A 13,071-nucleotide genomic window follows, 5' to 3' on the forward strand; every position below is an offset into this window, starting at 1 on the left:
TTATTTGTTACTTAAATCAACTATTAAATCACTAAGTTTACTTATTTTTTTTTATTCTTATTTTTTGTTTGCTTGGGCGTTTTCTGTTCATTTTCATTGTTGAACTTCTTATAGTTAACATTTTTGTAATTAAAGTACGACTCGTTTTTGGTCTCTGGTTTGTTCTTCGACTTATTTAGCTTATCATTATTTTTAGGCTTCGGTTCATTTTTATCATCCTTTGAAGTTGAGGGTAGCTTTACGTTTTTCTTATGAGCTGACCTATTCTTAATATATTGTGCAGGTTTCTGTGAACAACCATCACCACTATTTTTGGCTTCATTTGGTGCTTCTTTAATTTGGTTATCCACTTTATTTCTAGGTTCAGCCACGGATTTTACTTCTTTCATTTTCACTAGCACCTCAGTTTTAATGAATTCGTTTCCTTTTCCGATGGCTGTAATTTTAGCTTCTTTCTCCTTAAACTCCTTAATCTCCTCAATCTAAAAAAGCAATAATGGTGTTATAAAACCTTTAAATGCTAGGTTATGTCATTTTTTCAATGACAGTTTCCTCTTAAACAGGTCGTTTAAGTGGATACGACAGGAACCGCCACTCTAGTTATCAAGCATATGTGCAATAAGCAAACGCAATTGTGATCTATTTTAATTAAGCCCCAGTCTTTATAGCACTGCACAATTATGGACACCATTACCAAAAAGGGTTATTGACTGTCATGCCAATACACTACATGCCTTGCCACTAAATAAAAGTTACCTGAGCAAGGGTGCGATATTTTCTATATCTATCAAAAGGTGGAATGAATAACTTGGCTTCAACATTCAAATTGGATACCTGTAAGTCATAACGTTCAATTATTACATTTTTAAGAAGTTGCTTGGATGGTTGATGTGATGATGGTTGATACATTAGACATGTTAATGGATAAGGACTAGTAGCACTATTTTAGAAGTGTAATATCTGCCAGCGATCTTATTCCGGGGCATTTATATCAGATCATGAAACAATTTTCATGTTATTTAAAATTTTATTTGTACATTTTGATATAATATGTAATAATTGATAAAGTGGTTTGTTTGCCTCCATGATCATTGCACATAATATTTATTCTACTATGAAGAAAACTTAGGCCACAAGAAGTAATTCTAGTAAAGAGAGACATTTTTCGAAAATTTTAGACAATACTATTGTCATTTAGTATTAAAAGAAGCTGAGAGACCTATATATGACTTTTGTACCTAAAGTGCATCTGAATTTAAGATTGACGATAAAAGAATATTTATTCTAGTGGATAAAAATTAGTAATGGTTCCACAGATGAGTTGTTACAAGCATTAAAATATTTACCACAGTGTTATTAAGCTCTCTATCAGATTTTGCTTTAAATGCTTGAATGTTTGGCCCAAATTCGCTGCAATTCTCAATGTTTTCAACATTTCTATCCAAATCGACAGGTTGATCGTCACTGGAAATAAAAAATTAATCCATATTATAAATATGAACCAAACTAGTATACTTATATTATACCTTCGCTATAAACAATTACATTATTTTAACAATAACTATTGTAAACTTAACTAGGCCGAAAAAAAACTTAAGTCTTAACTCAAAGGATAAACATAGTTTTAACTTATTTCAATTAATAGAACCTTGATTAAAAAAAATATCTCTACCTGTATTCTGGATGACATGATAAGTCATGCACATCACAAGAAAACTGTGACTCATTCATCAAGTTGGCCATGTTACTAATACTCTGTGGCATTTGATAAAGCTGTGGTTCAATGGGCAACTCACGACACTGAAATATAAGCAAATGTTTGTGTAAAAATTTTACCAAAGTTTAAATGTGACAAATTATATTTCCATTTAATATTAAACATTTGAAAAATGGTAATGATTTAGAGAATTCCAGTTACAATTATAGTAAATTAGAAACTGAGTTTAAATATTTAATTAACTTGGCTTGAACAGTGGCCCAAGAGTCTGCTTTTCGTGGGGGCAGGGCGCATATTCGCGCTCCCGTGGGAAGCTTGGCTCAGGCCACTACGAACAATGATTTCATTGGACTCGGAGACCGCCAAAGCTCTTTGATTACTTATTAGGACACTCCATGGTGTGACTAGGCTCAAGACTATGACACTACCTTGGCTTAGGCTGTCACTTGTTGATAATAATTGGTTAGATAATAGTTGGTTAGTTTGAATAAACACAATGATGCCCAAAAGGACTGAACCACCATTTGCTTGATTGCTATTACCTGGTTAAAATTACTACGGTAACTATTATAATAATTAATACCTATTCAGAACGCGTTAGCGCTGGGAAAAATTACGCTGAAACTCAGGCAATTTTTCTATATAGAATGATCAGGGTTGGCAGACTATGTGATGTACAACCCAACATCGATTCCGAGCGAGATTTACGAACGGCAGGTATTTAGTAAAACGCATATATCTTACCGAAAGTAACATCTTGTGCAATTCAAGAACATTCTGCTTGACAAATGAAGGTAATGGAGTGCAGATGGCAAGGACGCCTTGTACTTCACGTGGAAGTGTCTCTGCCAGAGACAACATCATGTGGTTTGGAAGCAGATAACTAAAAAATATAATATAAAGATACTACTAAACTTTTAAACAAACTTCGATTATTATACAAAGCCAGTAATTGGAAAAAGTAATAAATCTTAGCAATAAAATGTGCATAAAAAGGGATATGAGCATAAAAACAATAGATTGAAATGAGCCTACAATAATTATCTTTTATCGTTATAGTTAAATAAGTGGAAAAAATTATAAACTGGTAACATCAAGTACACGGTGGCTTAGAACAATCCAAAATATATATTTTTTTCCTAAGACAGGCTACCACCATAAACATTCTTAAAGTTTTATTGCTCTTTGAACTCACAATAATCACCATCATATCAGCCCGCCGCAAAGGATAGGCTTCCCCCAAAGTTCGCCGTGATGACTGGTCTTGCGCTGCTCCCCTCTAGCGACATCCCGCGACCTTAACTATGTGACTGGTCTACCTAGTAATACTCACATAATACTCTCATCTAATTCTCGAGCATGTGTGTCACGCCATTTGTAAAGAAGTTTGAGAGCAGCCATTTGTCGAGAATTAAAAGATTTCTTGGAACGTATGTAGAGGTCTAAGTGACTGTTTTCATGGACAACTTGCTTGTTGTAAGTCTGCAAAGTAATGGGAAAGTCTTAATACACAACAGTTATGGTGGTCGGTAACAAACTTTGAAGTATGGCATTATTATCTTCTTTTTCACCATAATATTACAACAATATATAAGGGTTATTTGAGTCAGTCCAGAGAGTAAGTTGAGTATTGCTCTTCTGATTGGATCTTCTGTTTGGGAAAATGTTATAATGCTAATAATTGAAATAAATACCAAAAATAATAATTAAATTTAAAATGATCTAAATCTATTGCTTTACTATATATAAATATATAGTAAAGCAACTATTATAATGTATTGAATTAGTACTAATGAGACTGTAATATTAACGGTAAAGCACAATTGTTCCCCAAACATTATTTGTGTGCATGGGAACAGCCAGAGCTAAGAACAGGGCCCGCAGAGTCTACACACACACATTTAACAAAGAAATTGTTTATAACAAAAAGATTCTGGTAGACTGCTATTTTACATATCAAGTAACTTTTTGACATGTCTATATTTCATAGTAGTCTATATTCTGTGCTGATTTTCTCTGTCGTGTCTCTCTTTCCACAATTTAAAAAATTATATAATAAATTGAGATAATAAACCTATACATGTGAGCTTAGTATATGAATTAGTATTGCACAGAAATTTGTTCAAAATATTGTACTTACAGTTCCACAGACACGTTTGCTCTGTTGGAATACAGACAGCAAAAGTTGTGGTTGCCCACCATCTGCTTTCAAAAGGTCACTTTTCATTTTTCGCCAGATGTATAGTAGATAGTGGGTATCACTGCGGGCATAATTTATCATCTCTTCAGGCAAAGGCCGAATGCGCCAGTCTGCTAATTGGAATCTGAAATGTAGTTCAAATTATACTGTCATTTAAATAATTTTTGACTGGGGCACAACATACGATGTTTGATTGTCAGTGTTATAAGAGCTAGAAAAGTGAATGAAATAGCTAATAGAGAAATGTAATTGCAGAATACAAAGAAAGGATTCCTTAAAACATATGTGCTAAAATATAATAGTGTGGTTATTAACTTTATACACTGTCCTTGCTGTAAAGACAAGGTTCCATTCAGATTGAGACCTGATTTTTGTTGAGTAGTATAATCTCTAATGTCTTTAACATTTTGTTTTAGAATGTATTATTAGACGGTTGCCAGAAGTCATTATATGGACTGTTGAAGTCCCGTTACCGTGGCGACATTTGGGAGAGGCTTATGCCTTGCAGTGGATGTGTACCGGCTGACGTATGATTTGTAAACATCGACTTATGATTTTAGAATCATAGTCTCGAACACTAGGCCACCACAGTGCCACAGGTTCAATAGCAAAGATTAAAGGCTAGAAACAATGTGTACTCATGACAGTATTTACATATTTAGAACTAATGGAAGCTTATTCATTTGGTTTATTATCCTTGCTTTAATAATATATATAAAGTATGAAATGATATATTAAAAATCTTTGTATTGTAGTGTAATGTCACATATAAAAGGTTGTCAAATATCTCCCTTCCGCCTTTTTGTCTTTTGAATTTCGCGGCTATGTACAAAGCGCTACAGAGCTCGTATCTGGCAATACTATACATAATTTAAAAGGTCTTGACATAACCTACAAAACGACGCTATGCATGATTAGTTTGGATATTGCGTTCAACAGTTATAGACGTGTAAACATGGAGTTCACTAACGCCGAAATTCGCGCTATTTTAAAGTTTTCCTTCGTTAAAGGCAAATCCGCTAGAGAAATGTTCCGTGAGATTAATGGTGTTTTGGGGGATGGTACTCTATCACTTCGAACCGCGAAGGAATGGTTTCGACGATTCAGAGCCGGCGAAAACGACACCATGGATAAGCCAGCCGGCAGAAGACCTGTGACGACAAATACCGATCAAATCATGGACTACATCGAGTTAGACCGGCATGTGGCATCTCGTGACATCGCCCAGGAGATGGGAGTTAGTCACCAAACCATTTTATGCCGCATGATTTGACGCAAAAAAACCTTCTGGACCGAATCAACGCCTGCGATATGCTGCTGAAACGGAACGAACTCGACCCATTCTTGAAGCGGATGGTGACTGGCGACGAAAAATGGATCACATACGACAATATCAAGCGAAAACGGTCGTGGTCGAAGGCCGATAAATCGTCCCAAACAGTGGCCAAGCCGGGATTGACGGCCAGAAAGGTTTTGCTGTGTGTTTGGTGGGATTGGAAGGGAATCATCCACTATGAGCTGCTCCCATATGGCCAGACGCTTAATTCTACCATCTACTGCGAACAACTGGACCGCTTGAAGCAGGCGATCGACCAGAAGCGTCCAGAATTGGCCAACAGGAAGGGTGTAGTGTTCCACCAGGACAACGCCAGACCACACACTTCGTTGATGTCGCGTCAGAAGCTACGGGAGCTCGGATGGGAGGTTTTATCACATCCACCATATAGCCTGGACATAGCGCCAAGTGATTACCACCTGTTCCTGTCCATGGCGAACGCCCTTGGTGGTGTAAAGTTGAACTCAAAAGAGGTTTGTGAAGTGGCTGTCCGAGTTCTTCGCAAATAAGGAGGGGGGCTTCTACGAGGGAGGTATTATGAAGTTGCCGTCTAGATGGAAACAGATTATCGAACAAAACGGCGCATATTTGAACTAAATCCGATCACTGTAACACTTTTTATAAAGCATTGAATAAAGAGCAAAAAAGCGGAAGGGAGATATTTGACAACCTGTTATTAGGGAGACCGGAAAGTAATGTCGCTCGCTGTCTTAAGTTAAATTCACACGATTTTACTTTTAACAAGTTTTTACTTCTAATCAATAATATATTCACCTTCATTACCAATAATCTTTTGTCATCTAGTTTACAAATTTTCAATGTCTGAGCGGTAAAGATCAATCGGTTTTTCTGTAAAATATGTCGACAGAAACGACATTACTTACCGATCCCGATTTTAAAAATAGTGATTATTACTAATCCCTCACCTTTTATCAACTTCGACTTCGCAATAATGCTTTAATAGATATTTAAGTGAAAGATTGGACAGTTTCAATGTTTGGGCCGCATAGTAAGTATCGAATAACCCAACTATGTAAACGCCAAAATCTCTTTGCAACCATAAAATATCCATTTTTGCACCATGGAGAATCTAAAATATATTTTGTATTAATTATTTTGCATGTGTTAAATGAAAAATTAAGATTAGAAGTCCTGGATCAATAAAGTAAAAAATGTTTAATACATATGAATTTATAAAGGAAATGTCATATTTTAGGTAAGCAATGTGCAAACATTTCATACTAACTTTGACTTTCCTGGGATCTGTGAATGACAAATTAAACTTATGGATGTGTTCCCTTACAGCCAGTGCATCGATAACGAAGTCCCCTTTAATTGTTGAAATCTGTATTAAGCAGGTTATACCTGAAAAGTAAAACAAGACTTTTATTGGTACAACTTGATTTTATTCACCCTTTGCACTCGACGTTTCTGCATAGACCAAACAGCAACTCGGAACACTCTTGATGAATTTACTAACTCCAATGTGAAACAGTTAAACACACAAGGCTTTTATATTGTAATATTTAATGTATCTTGTCATCTTTACAAACATAATTTCTTAAACATTAGTCTTTGTAATTTTTTTTACATGATATTTTATGAAAGAATTGCCGAGATGTACGCCTCGCTGTTCAGGACACTTTTCTTACTCTGTTTACTTATATTGTTCAAATTACTGTATGTATACGTATTATTTTCTTTTGTAGTAGCGACTCTAAATTAAATTAATCTTCACTCGAGCTTATTTCATTACAACATTTCATGTTAATTGAGACCTAAGACCTTTAACGAAATCAGGTTCAAGGTTGTGTACTAATTTCAGATAAGAAAGTTTTATCTGCATTTGAAGGGATATCCTTTTACACTTCACTTCCTACACAGTGTAGGAACCCGTGTCGAAATAACAAAACGTAAACAATTACCGCCGCGCATAAATTTACCGCAGCGAACGAAGTGGTGAGCGACATTCTCGAGCAATAAGCTGCATGGTGAGTGAGACTTAGAGTGCAAGAGGTTAATCAATCTCACTAAATTTATTTAAAAAGTTATATGAAAGTGCAAAGCCAAACACACTACGACAGTTAATAACTAACTCTAAGAACACACATTATGATTTAACAATTAATTACTTTGGCATAAATATTTTTAGTTATTATTTTTCATGTTAGTTGAACATTTATTTCGAATTTTTTTACATATACCATAAACAGTTAGTGAACAGTTCAGAAATGTCATTAGGAATGTTAGTAAGATATTGTAAATCGCCAACATGGACAATATTTTGGTACAATCAACTTTCGCCAGCAGTAAAATAATTCATTAGGATAATTGCAAATGAAAAAAATATCATAATTTCGCTACAAATAAAATTTATTGCTACAGCATTATCACATAGGTTTTTGATTAAAACTTTAAAACAAATTAATAACTAAAAGGAGTACATAAGCACGTGTACATGTTACATTTTGCCGTGGATTGCATCATTTTCTACAATCAACCAATTCAAATGTTAAAAATAGATCGCTCTTATAGATTGAACACTTAGGCACCATTACAGAGCAAGAGAAGTGAACGGAAGCATATTGGTTGAGCTTGTTAATACTGAATATGGGCGTGGAAGCCATACTGAATGCACAGATGATGTGTGATATCCATCATAAGGCTTACATATATTTTTCGCCTTTTATTATTTATTGTCTTACATCAATTTACAAAATAATAACACCTACTAAATCAAATACTTGATAAAACCTGTCTTTTTTGTTAAAATCCTTGGCATTGAAATGTAAAGATCATACAAATTACTATTTTTTTCAAAAGATACAGTGTGATGCATGGTCTCTGCTAATAAGGTATTATTGCTTCTATATATGTGAATGTCATATAAGCAACACATTTGCATGTTATGTCACAAAAAAATTACTAATGACCATAAATAGAATACTAAAATTAATTAGCAAGAGCAATGAATAAAAATAAAGAAAGGAGAATTGTGTTTATTAATCACAAGGAAAACAAAATAGATTTGACAATTTTCAATCACAGTATAATCCAGTTTATGTTCAGTAATCATTATTATTTAAAACTTAAAAACATAACTATGTTTCTAAGTTGTAAAAGTGCAATATATTTCTTGCCTCATGATGATAGTATAAGAAAGATGTTGCTGAATAGCCTATTAATCAAATTGGTGGTTTACTACAAGGACTTTGCAAAGATGATCCATAGTCATTATATACTAAATGTTGAGTGGTTAAGGTGACTGCTGCAAAAATACAATGTAATCCCGTTGTATTAAATCATTGTTAAAATTTAAATCAACATTTACAACAAAAACTTAAAAAAATATACTGCTAAGTTGCAGTGCTAAATAATAGTTTATTTTCGCAAGTCAAGAAAATGATGCCTATATTATAGATACAGTTAGATATAAAATGTATTAAGTACCATTTTTGTAATCTAAAATGTAGTCCCAGATGTAAAGGATAATTAGTTTTGATATTAAAAACAATGGAGAGGTGCTTGTGAAGGATTCACTATGGTTAGATTCATGATAAATTATTGCCGATTTCCTTTTCTTATCTCCAGAAATAAATTGTCTTACAAATCTTCCCTAATATAAACACTATGGCATCCTATTTATTCTGAACAATAACTTTAATTTTCAAATTACATACCTTGAAAAGTTCTGTATGAATGATGCTCCACATCAACTGCGAGCTCATCCACTTCACTCAGGTGCTTAACTAGGCTGTCTACCTGCTCCTCTGTGGTTATATAGGTAAGTGGCGTTTTTTCCAGTGGTTGCGGGTAAGGGAATATATCGGTGTCTGGTTCTATAAATTTAGCCGGTGGATGATACAATTTTAATTCTACTTTATATGGATGGCGATACCTGTAATTGTACAAAATAATTTATTTTATGTAACTGTTTTAGGCATGCAACAAAACTTATATAATATTGCAACCATATTTAAATTTTCTTGATGAATATTATTTAAACAATCTCATTTTTCCAAAAAGCTCATTTATTTATATTTATAAATAAATTTAAATTTTTAATTGTATTCAAAGGAAACAAAGAAACACTAGACTTAAAACCATATTTTGTAGGCATATGTCAAAAATAAAAAAAAAATGTTTTTACTAATTGAAAATAAATGTTTTATGTTATATCATGTTTATAACTTCATTTACATGTGTGATGAAAATTTAACCCCTAAATAATGCTTATTTTTATCTTTTGGGGCACCAGGCTACTTATTTATATCATTTGTTCAAAAATTAATGACAATATAACTTACCCAATAGGTTCGCCTTGTTTATTATAAAGAATATTAAGTGCAAGAGGTAGAATGTTGTTAGGCTTATCAGATATTTTTGGTACCCATAAACTTTCAGAATTATCAACAGGATCTTTAAAAGAAATTTGTGGACGAGGGATGTTCTGAGAATCAATTGATGTTGAAGATGATGCCTAAAAATATAAAAATATTCTTTAATTCTACTGAATTTTTTATGAACACCTCAAATATTTATTTTACAAGCAGAATATGTATACTAGAGGAATGGTGGATATCTAAAATTATAACCATCAGAGGAATATTACTAAAAATTTATGTTTGATGGATTGTCATATCAGTTTTATTCATTTTTAACTAATATAACTTATCATACCTTGGATTTCCAAAACTAATGCCTTGTTTGTATTTACACTAAGTTATGATTTAATTAACAAAACTAATTACATAAATTTGGTATTTCAAACCTGTGCATTTTCTGGTGATTCATTCCATTCAGAAAGAGAGCCACCATTTTCGTCACCTGCATTTTCACCGCTAGGTTCGTTTTCATGACATATGGAATCAATGTTAATATTAATTCTGTCCAAAATACTGTCATTCACATCGATAATTTTTTCCGCATTGCATTGATTGTCATTTCTAAAGTCATTGTTAAAGTTATCAAGTGGAAAAAAAACGTAATAAAATAATTCATTTTTGATGATGAAGCCTATGTAAAAATTAATGCAATTCTTGGTCCTATATTTATAAACACTTTTAAATATAACACATGTTCTATTTCTAATTTAATTTGATTCAATATGTTTATTATGTAACTAAATATTGGCATTAACTGCATAATTATATTAAAAGTCTTCATATTTTCATATTCAAATTATAAATGTTTATCAGTATCAACAGATTTACACAATTAAAAAAATTACTTAGCTGCTGTTTTCTACTTTCAAAATCATCTAACTATACTTAAAACTTGCAAAAACCAGGTGCAACAACACATGAATTTCTTTATCATCAAGGCAGTACAAGTTAATTATGAAATCATCTATCTGCAATAAGTGTCTCCTTTTTTAACAACATAAATTAATAATTAAAAATAATTGAAATAATAAAAATGCACATATTTAATGGTGATGAAAGTAAGCATGATGAAGATAGTACTTACATTTGCAATTTTGTATTTGGAAGTTCTGTTGTTATGATCCCATTTGATTGGTTAACAACATTTTCTCGTAACTTGGAAGTAACACAAATGTATTCAGTAGAAGTTTTACATATATCTAGTGATGATCCAGCAGGAAATTGGTTGGAAGTTTTTACTGATTTACCTATAGATCTATAACCATCCTGTAAAAAATATATAACAAATTTTTAAATAGTCTATAATATTAGCTTTTAACTAAAAGAAGTTTGTAATGTAATCATGAAAGAGTATTAAAAGAATAGGAAACAAAAGTTTTTGTAAATGTTTATATCTTCACCGTAGGCTTCACCGTTTCATTTCATGATGCTTGCACAGATTTCACCAGTGGCTTATCTGCTTGTTGGTATTTATTTTGGGAAACATTTAAGACACTACTAACATAACATACATATAAAGTACATTATAAAGTAGTGGATATATAAAATAAAATTGGAAATTTATTTAAGAAACCATTCTTAGCCATATTCCCATTGGAACAAAAAAAATCTATTGTAAAAATGAAAAATTTGGTCCGATTGAGGAGACTAAAACCAAAGCTTGAAGGTCAAGATGCATGGCCTGCATTAGACTTTCTATAGGTATTTTTATTAAGTTTACTGTCTCAGTAGCGAAATATTATATGGGATGCAGAACATCACAAAGCGCTGCTGAATCACATTCAACATAGCGGTAGGATGAAAAAGGTTGTTGAACCACACTCAAAATTGGATGTCTTAAGATAAAAGGCGGTGCCGAGTCAAACTTGATATCAGATAGCAAAGGGTTAATGTGTATGTACTAATTAATGTTATATAGTATATATATATTAATTTAATCATGTACAAGAGACATCACAGTTTTGTGGAAAAAGATGGCTCAAACATAAAATTTTAAAATTTCGTTTTTCCATTACGCAATTTTATTCTGTGAGCATTTTTAACTCATATAACTTATGCATATATCTCTTTCTATTTACCAATATAATCCGAGTTTCATATAATATTTCATCAGATAGTTAAGAAAAACTGAAATTTATACTACTGCCACAACGATTTTTTAAGTCTTCTTGCTCTCTCTAGTACTATAACAATTTTGTTAGTAGCAATTGTTCCCGGATTCTTTCTTTTATTAGGACAATTGTTGTAATGATTGACCAGTAATAAATCCAGAACCTGTGTGCTACGCAGTAGCAACGGTAACGGGTTGTTTTCTATTTTCATGAACCCAATTACCATTTTGTGATTTATTTAGTTTTTGTTTAAGGTATTCAATAAAGTTCATCAAGGTCAATAGCATGCTAAGTTTTACCTACTATGTTTTATGAAGTAGGTAGAAATATAGGTAAAATAACTGATATAATACACGTGCTTATAATGACAACCGAAGGAACCGGGAAATGAATCACTTACCTGTGACACAGATGTTAAATTTGGGTGAAATTCGGGAGCTTCTGGATTTAGTGAAGACTTCATCCTGTTAATCTATTTTGTAATATTTTGAATAGCAAGTAGTGTACGATCTCCAGACGCGTACGAGGAACGGAAAGAATGAGCAAATTCACTTGATTTGAATTCACAGCCCACAGAGTCAATGTAACAGACAGAAAAATGAATGAATTGTGAATGAATGACATTTGACTTTCATTCTATTATATTTGGCACTACTCTTTCTCAACGGCAATTTTAAAGAAGGGTGCAAGAATAATATTCATAAGCTGATAGAACATTAAACGAACAGTATTTTTGGACTTAAGTAAAATTTAAATAAAATACCAGTATCAGATATTTTATTCTATATTATCCAAAATTTGGCAAGAATATGTGCTCTATCGTTTTCTAAGTTTTTACTAATCTACTAATAATAATAAAATTTACAGTGTTCTTTTCCATGTTCATATTTATGTATGTATATTACATTATTCATTTCTATAAAATTCGCAGTGCTTCAAAACACAGGTTAAAAATCTAATTAAAATTGTATAATAAGAAAGAGTGTACACTCTTACAATATGATTTAAAAGCATTAAATTGGTAGAAATAATTTTATTTACATTTCATTTTTGTAAGTGGTATTAATAAAAATTAAATTAATTTTTAGGTTTTGTTAACGATAGGAAAATGATAATGGTTTGTTATAAGGCATTGTTCACATTTCTTATAAAAAAAGAGTTATCGAGCCAGTTCTAAGTGAACACAAAAATTTTGCTTACAGACTTATGAAGTCTTTGAATGGCAATATCGAAAAGTACTTGGAATTACATAATACTCCATTTAACTCTAATAAAATTATTTTTTATCACCAAGAGGTATATGCTGATGTATGCATAGATTC

General features: G+C 32.3%; 2 protein-coding genes across 4 annotated transcripts in view; one reads left to right on the forward strand and one right to left on the reverse strand.

Annotated features, from left to right (window-relative positions):
* LOC137918449 (uncharacterized) overlaps positions 1-13,071 on the forward strand; it is a 179,984-nt gene that overhangs the window by 136,000 nt on the left and 30,913 nt on the right. The gene's annotated exons all lie outside the window — the stretch shown is intronic.
* Positions 17-12,309, reverse strand: Rrp6 (exosome component Rrp6). 3 transcript variants are annotated; one of them, XM_068761111.1, is made up of 14 exons: positions 12,150-12,307; positions 10,723-10,904; positions 10,025-10,199; positions 9,561-9,733; positions 8,934-9,151; positions 6,500-6,618; positions 6,180-6,343; positions 3,858-4,041; positions 3,051-3,199; positions 2,462-2,600; positions 1,673-1,800; positions 1,347-1,464; positions 757-834; positions 17-482 (listed from the first exon to the last, which is right to left on the reverse strand). In XM_068761111.1, the coding sequence occupies exons 1-14, from the start codon at positions 12,210-12,212 to the stop codon at positions 42-44; spliced, it is 2,331 nt and encodes a 776-aa protein (XP_068617212.1). In that variant the 5' UTR covers positions 12,213-12,307; the 3' UTR covers positions 17-41. The 3 variants fall into 3 exon arrangements, with proteins under 3 accessions (XP_068617212.1, XP_068617228.1, XP_068617220.1); XM_068761127.1 differs by having other exon boundaries at positions 10,025-10,094; positions 12,150-12,306; XM_068761119.1 differs by lacking the exon at positions 757-834 and having other exon boundaries at positions 12,150-12,309.

This window comes from Battus philenor, unplaced genomic scaffold (assembly GCF_028537555.1).
Source record: "Battus philenor isolate CCGP_79_NKW_IND1 unplaced genomic scaffold, ilBatPhil1.0.hap1 SCAF_1, whole genome shotgun sequence".
Taxonomy (NCBI): domain Eukaryota; kingdom Metazoa; phylum Arthropoda; class Insecta; order Lepidoptera; family Papilionidae; genus Battus; species Battus philenor.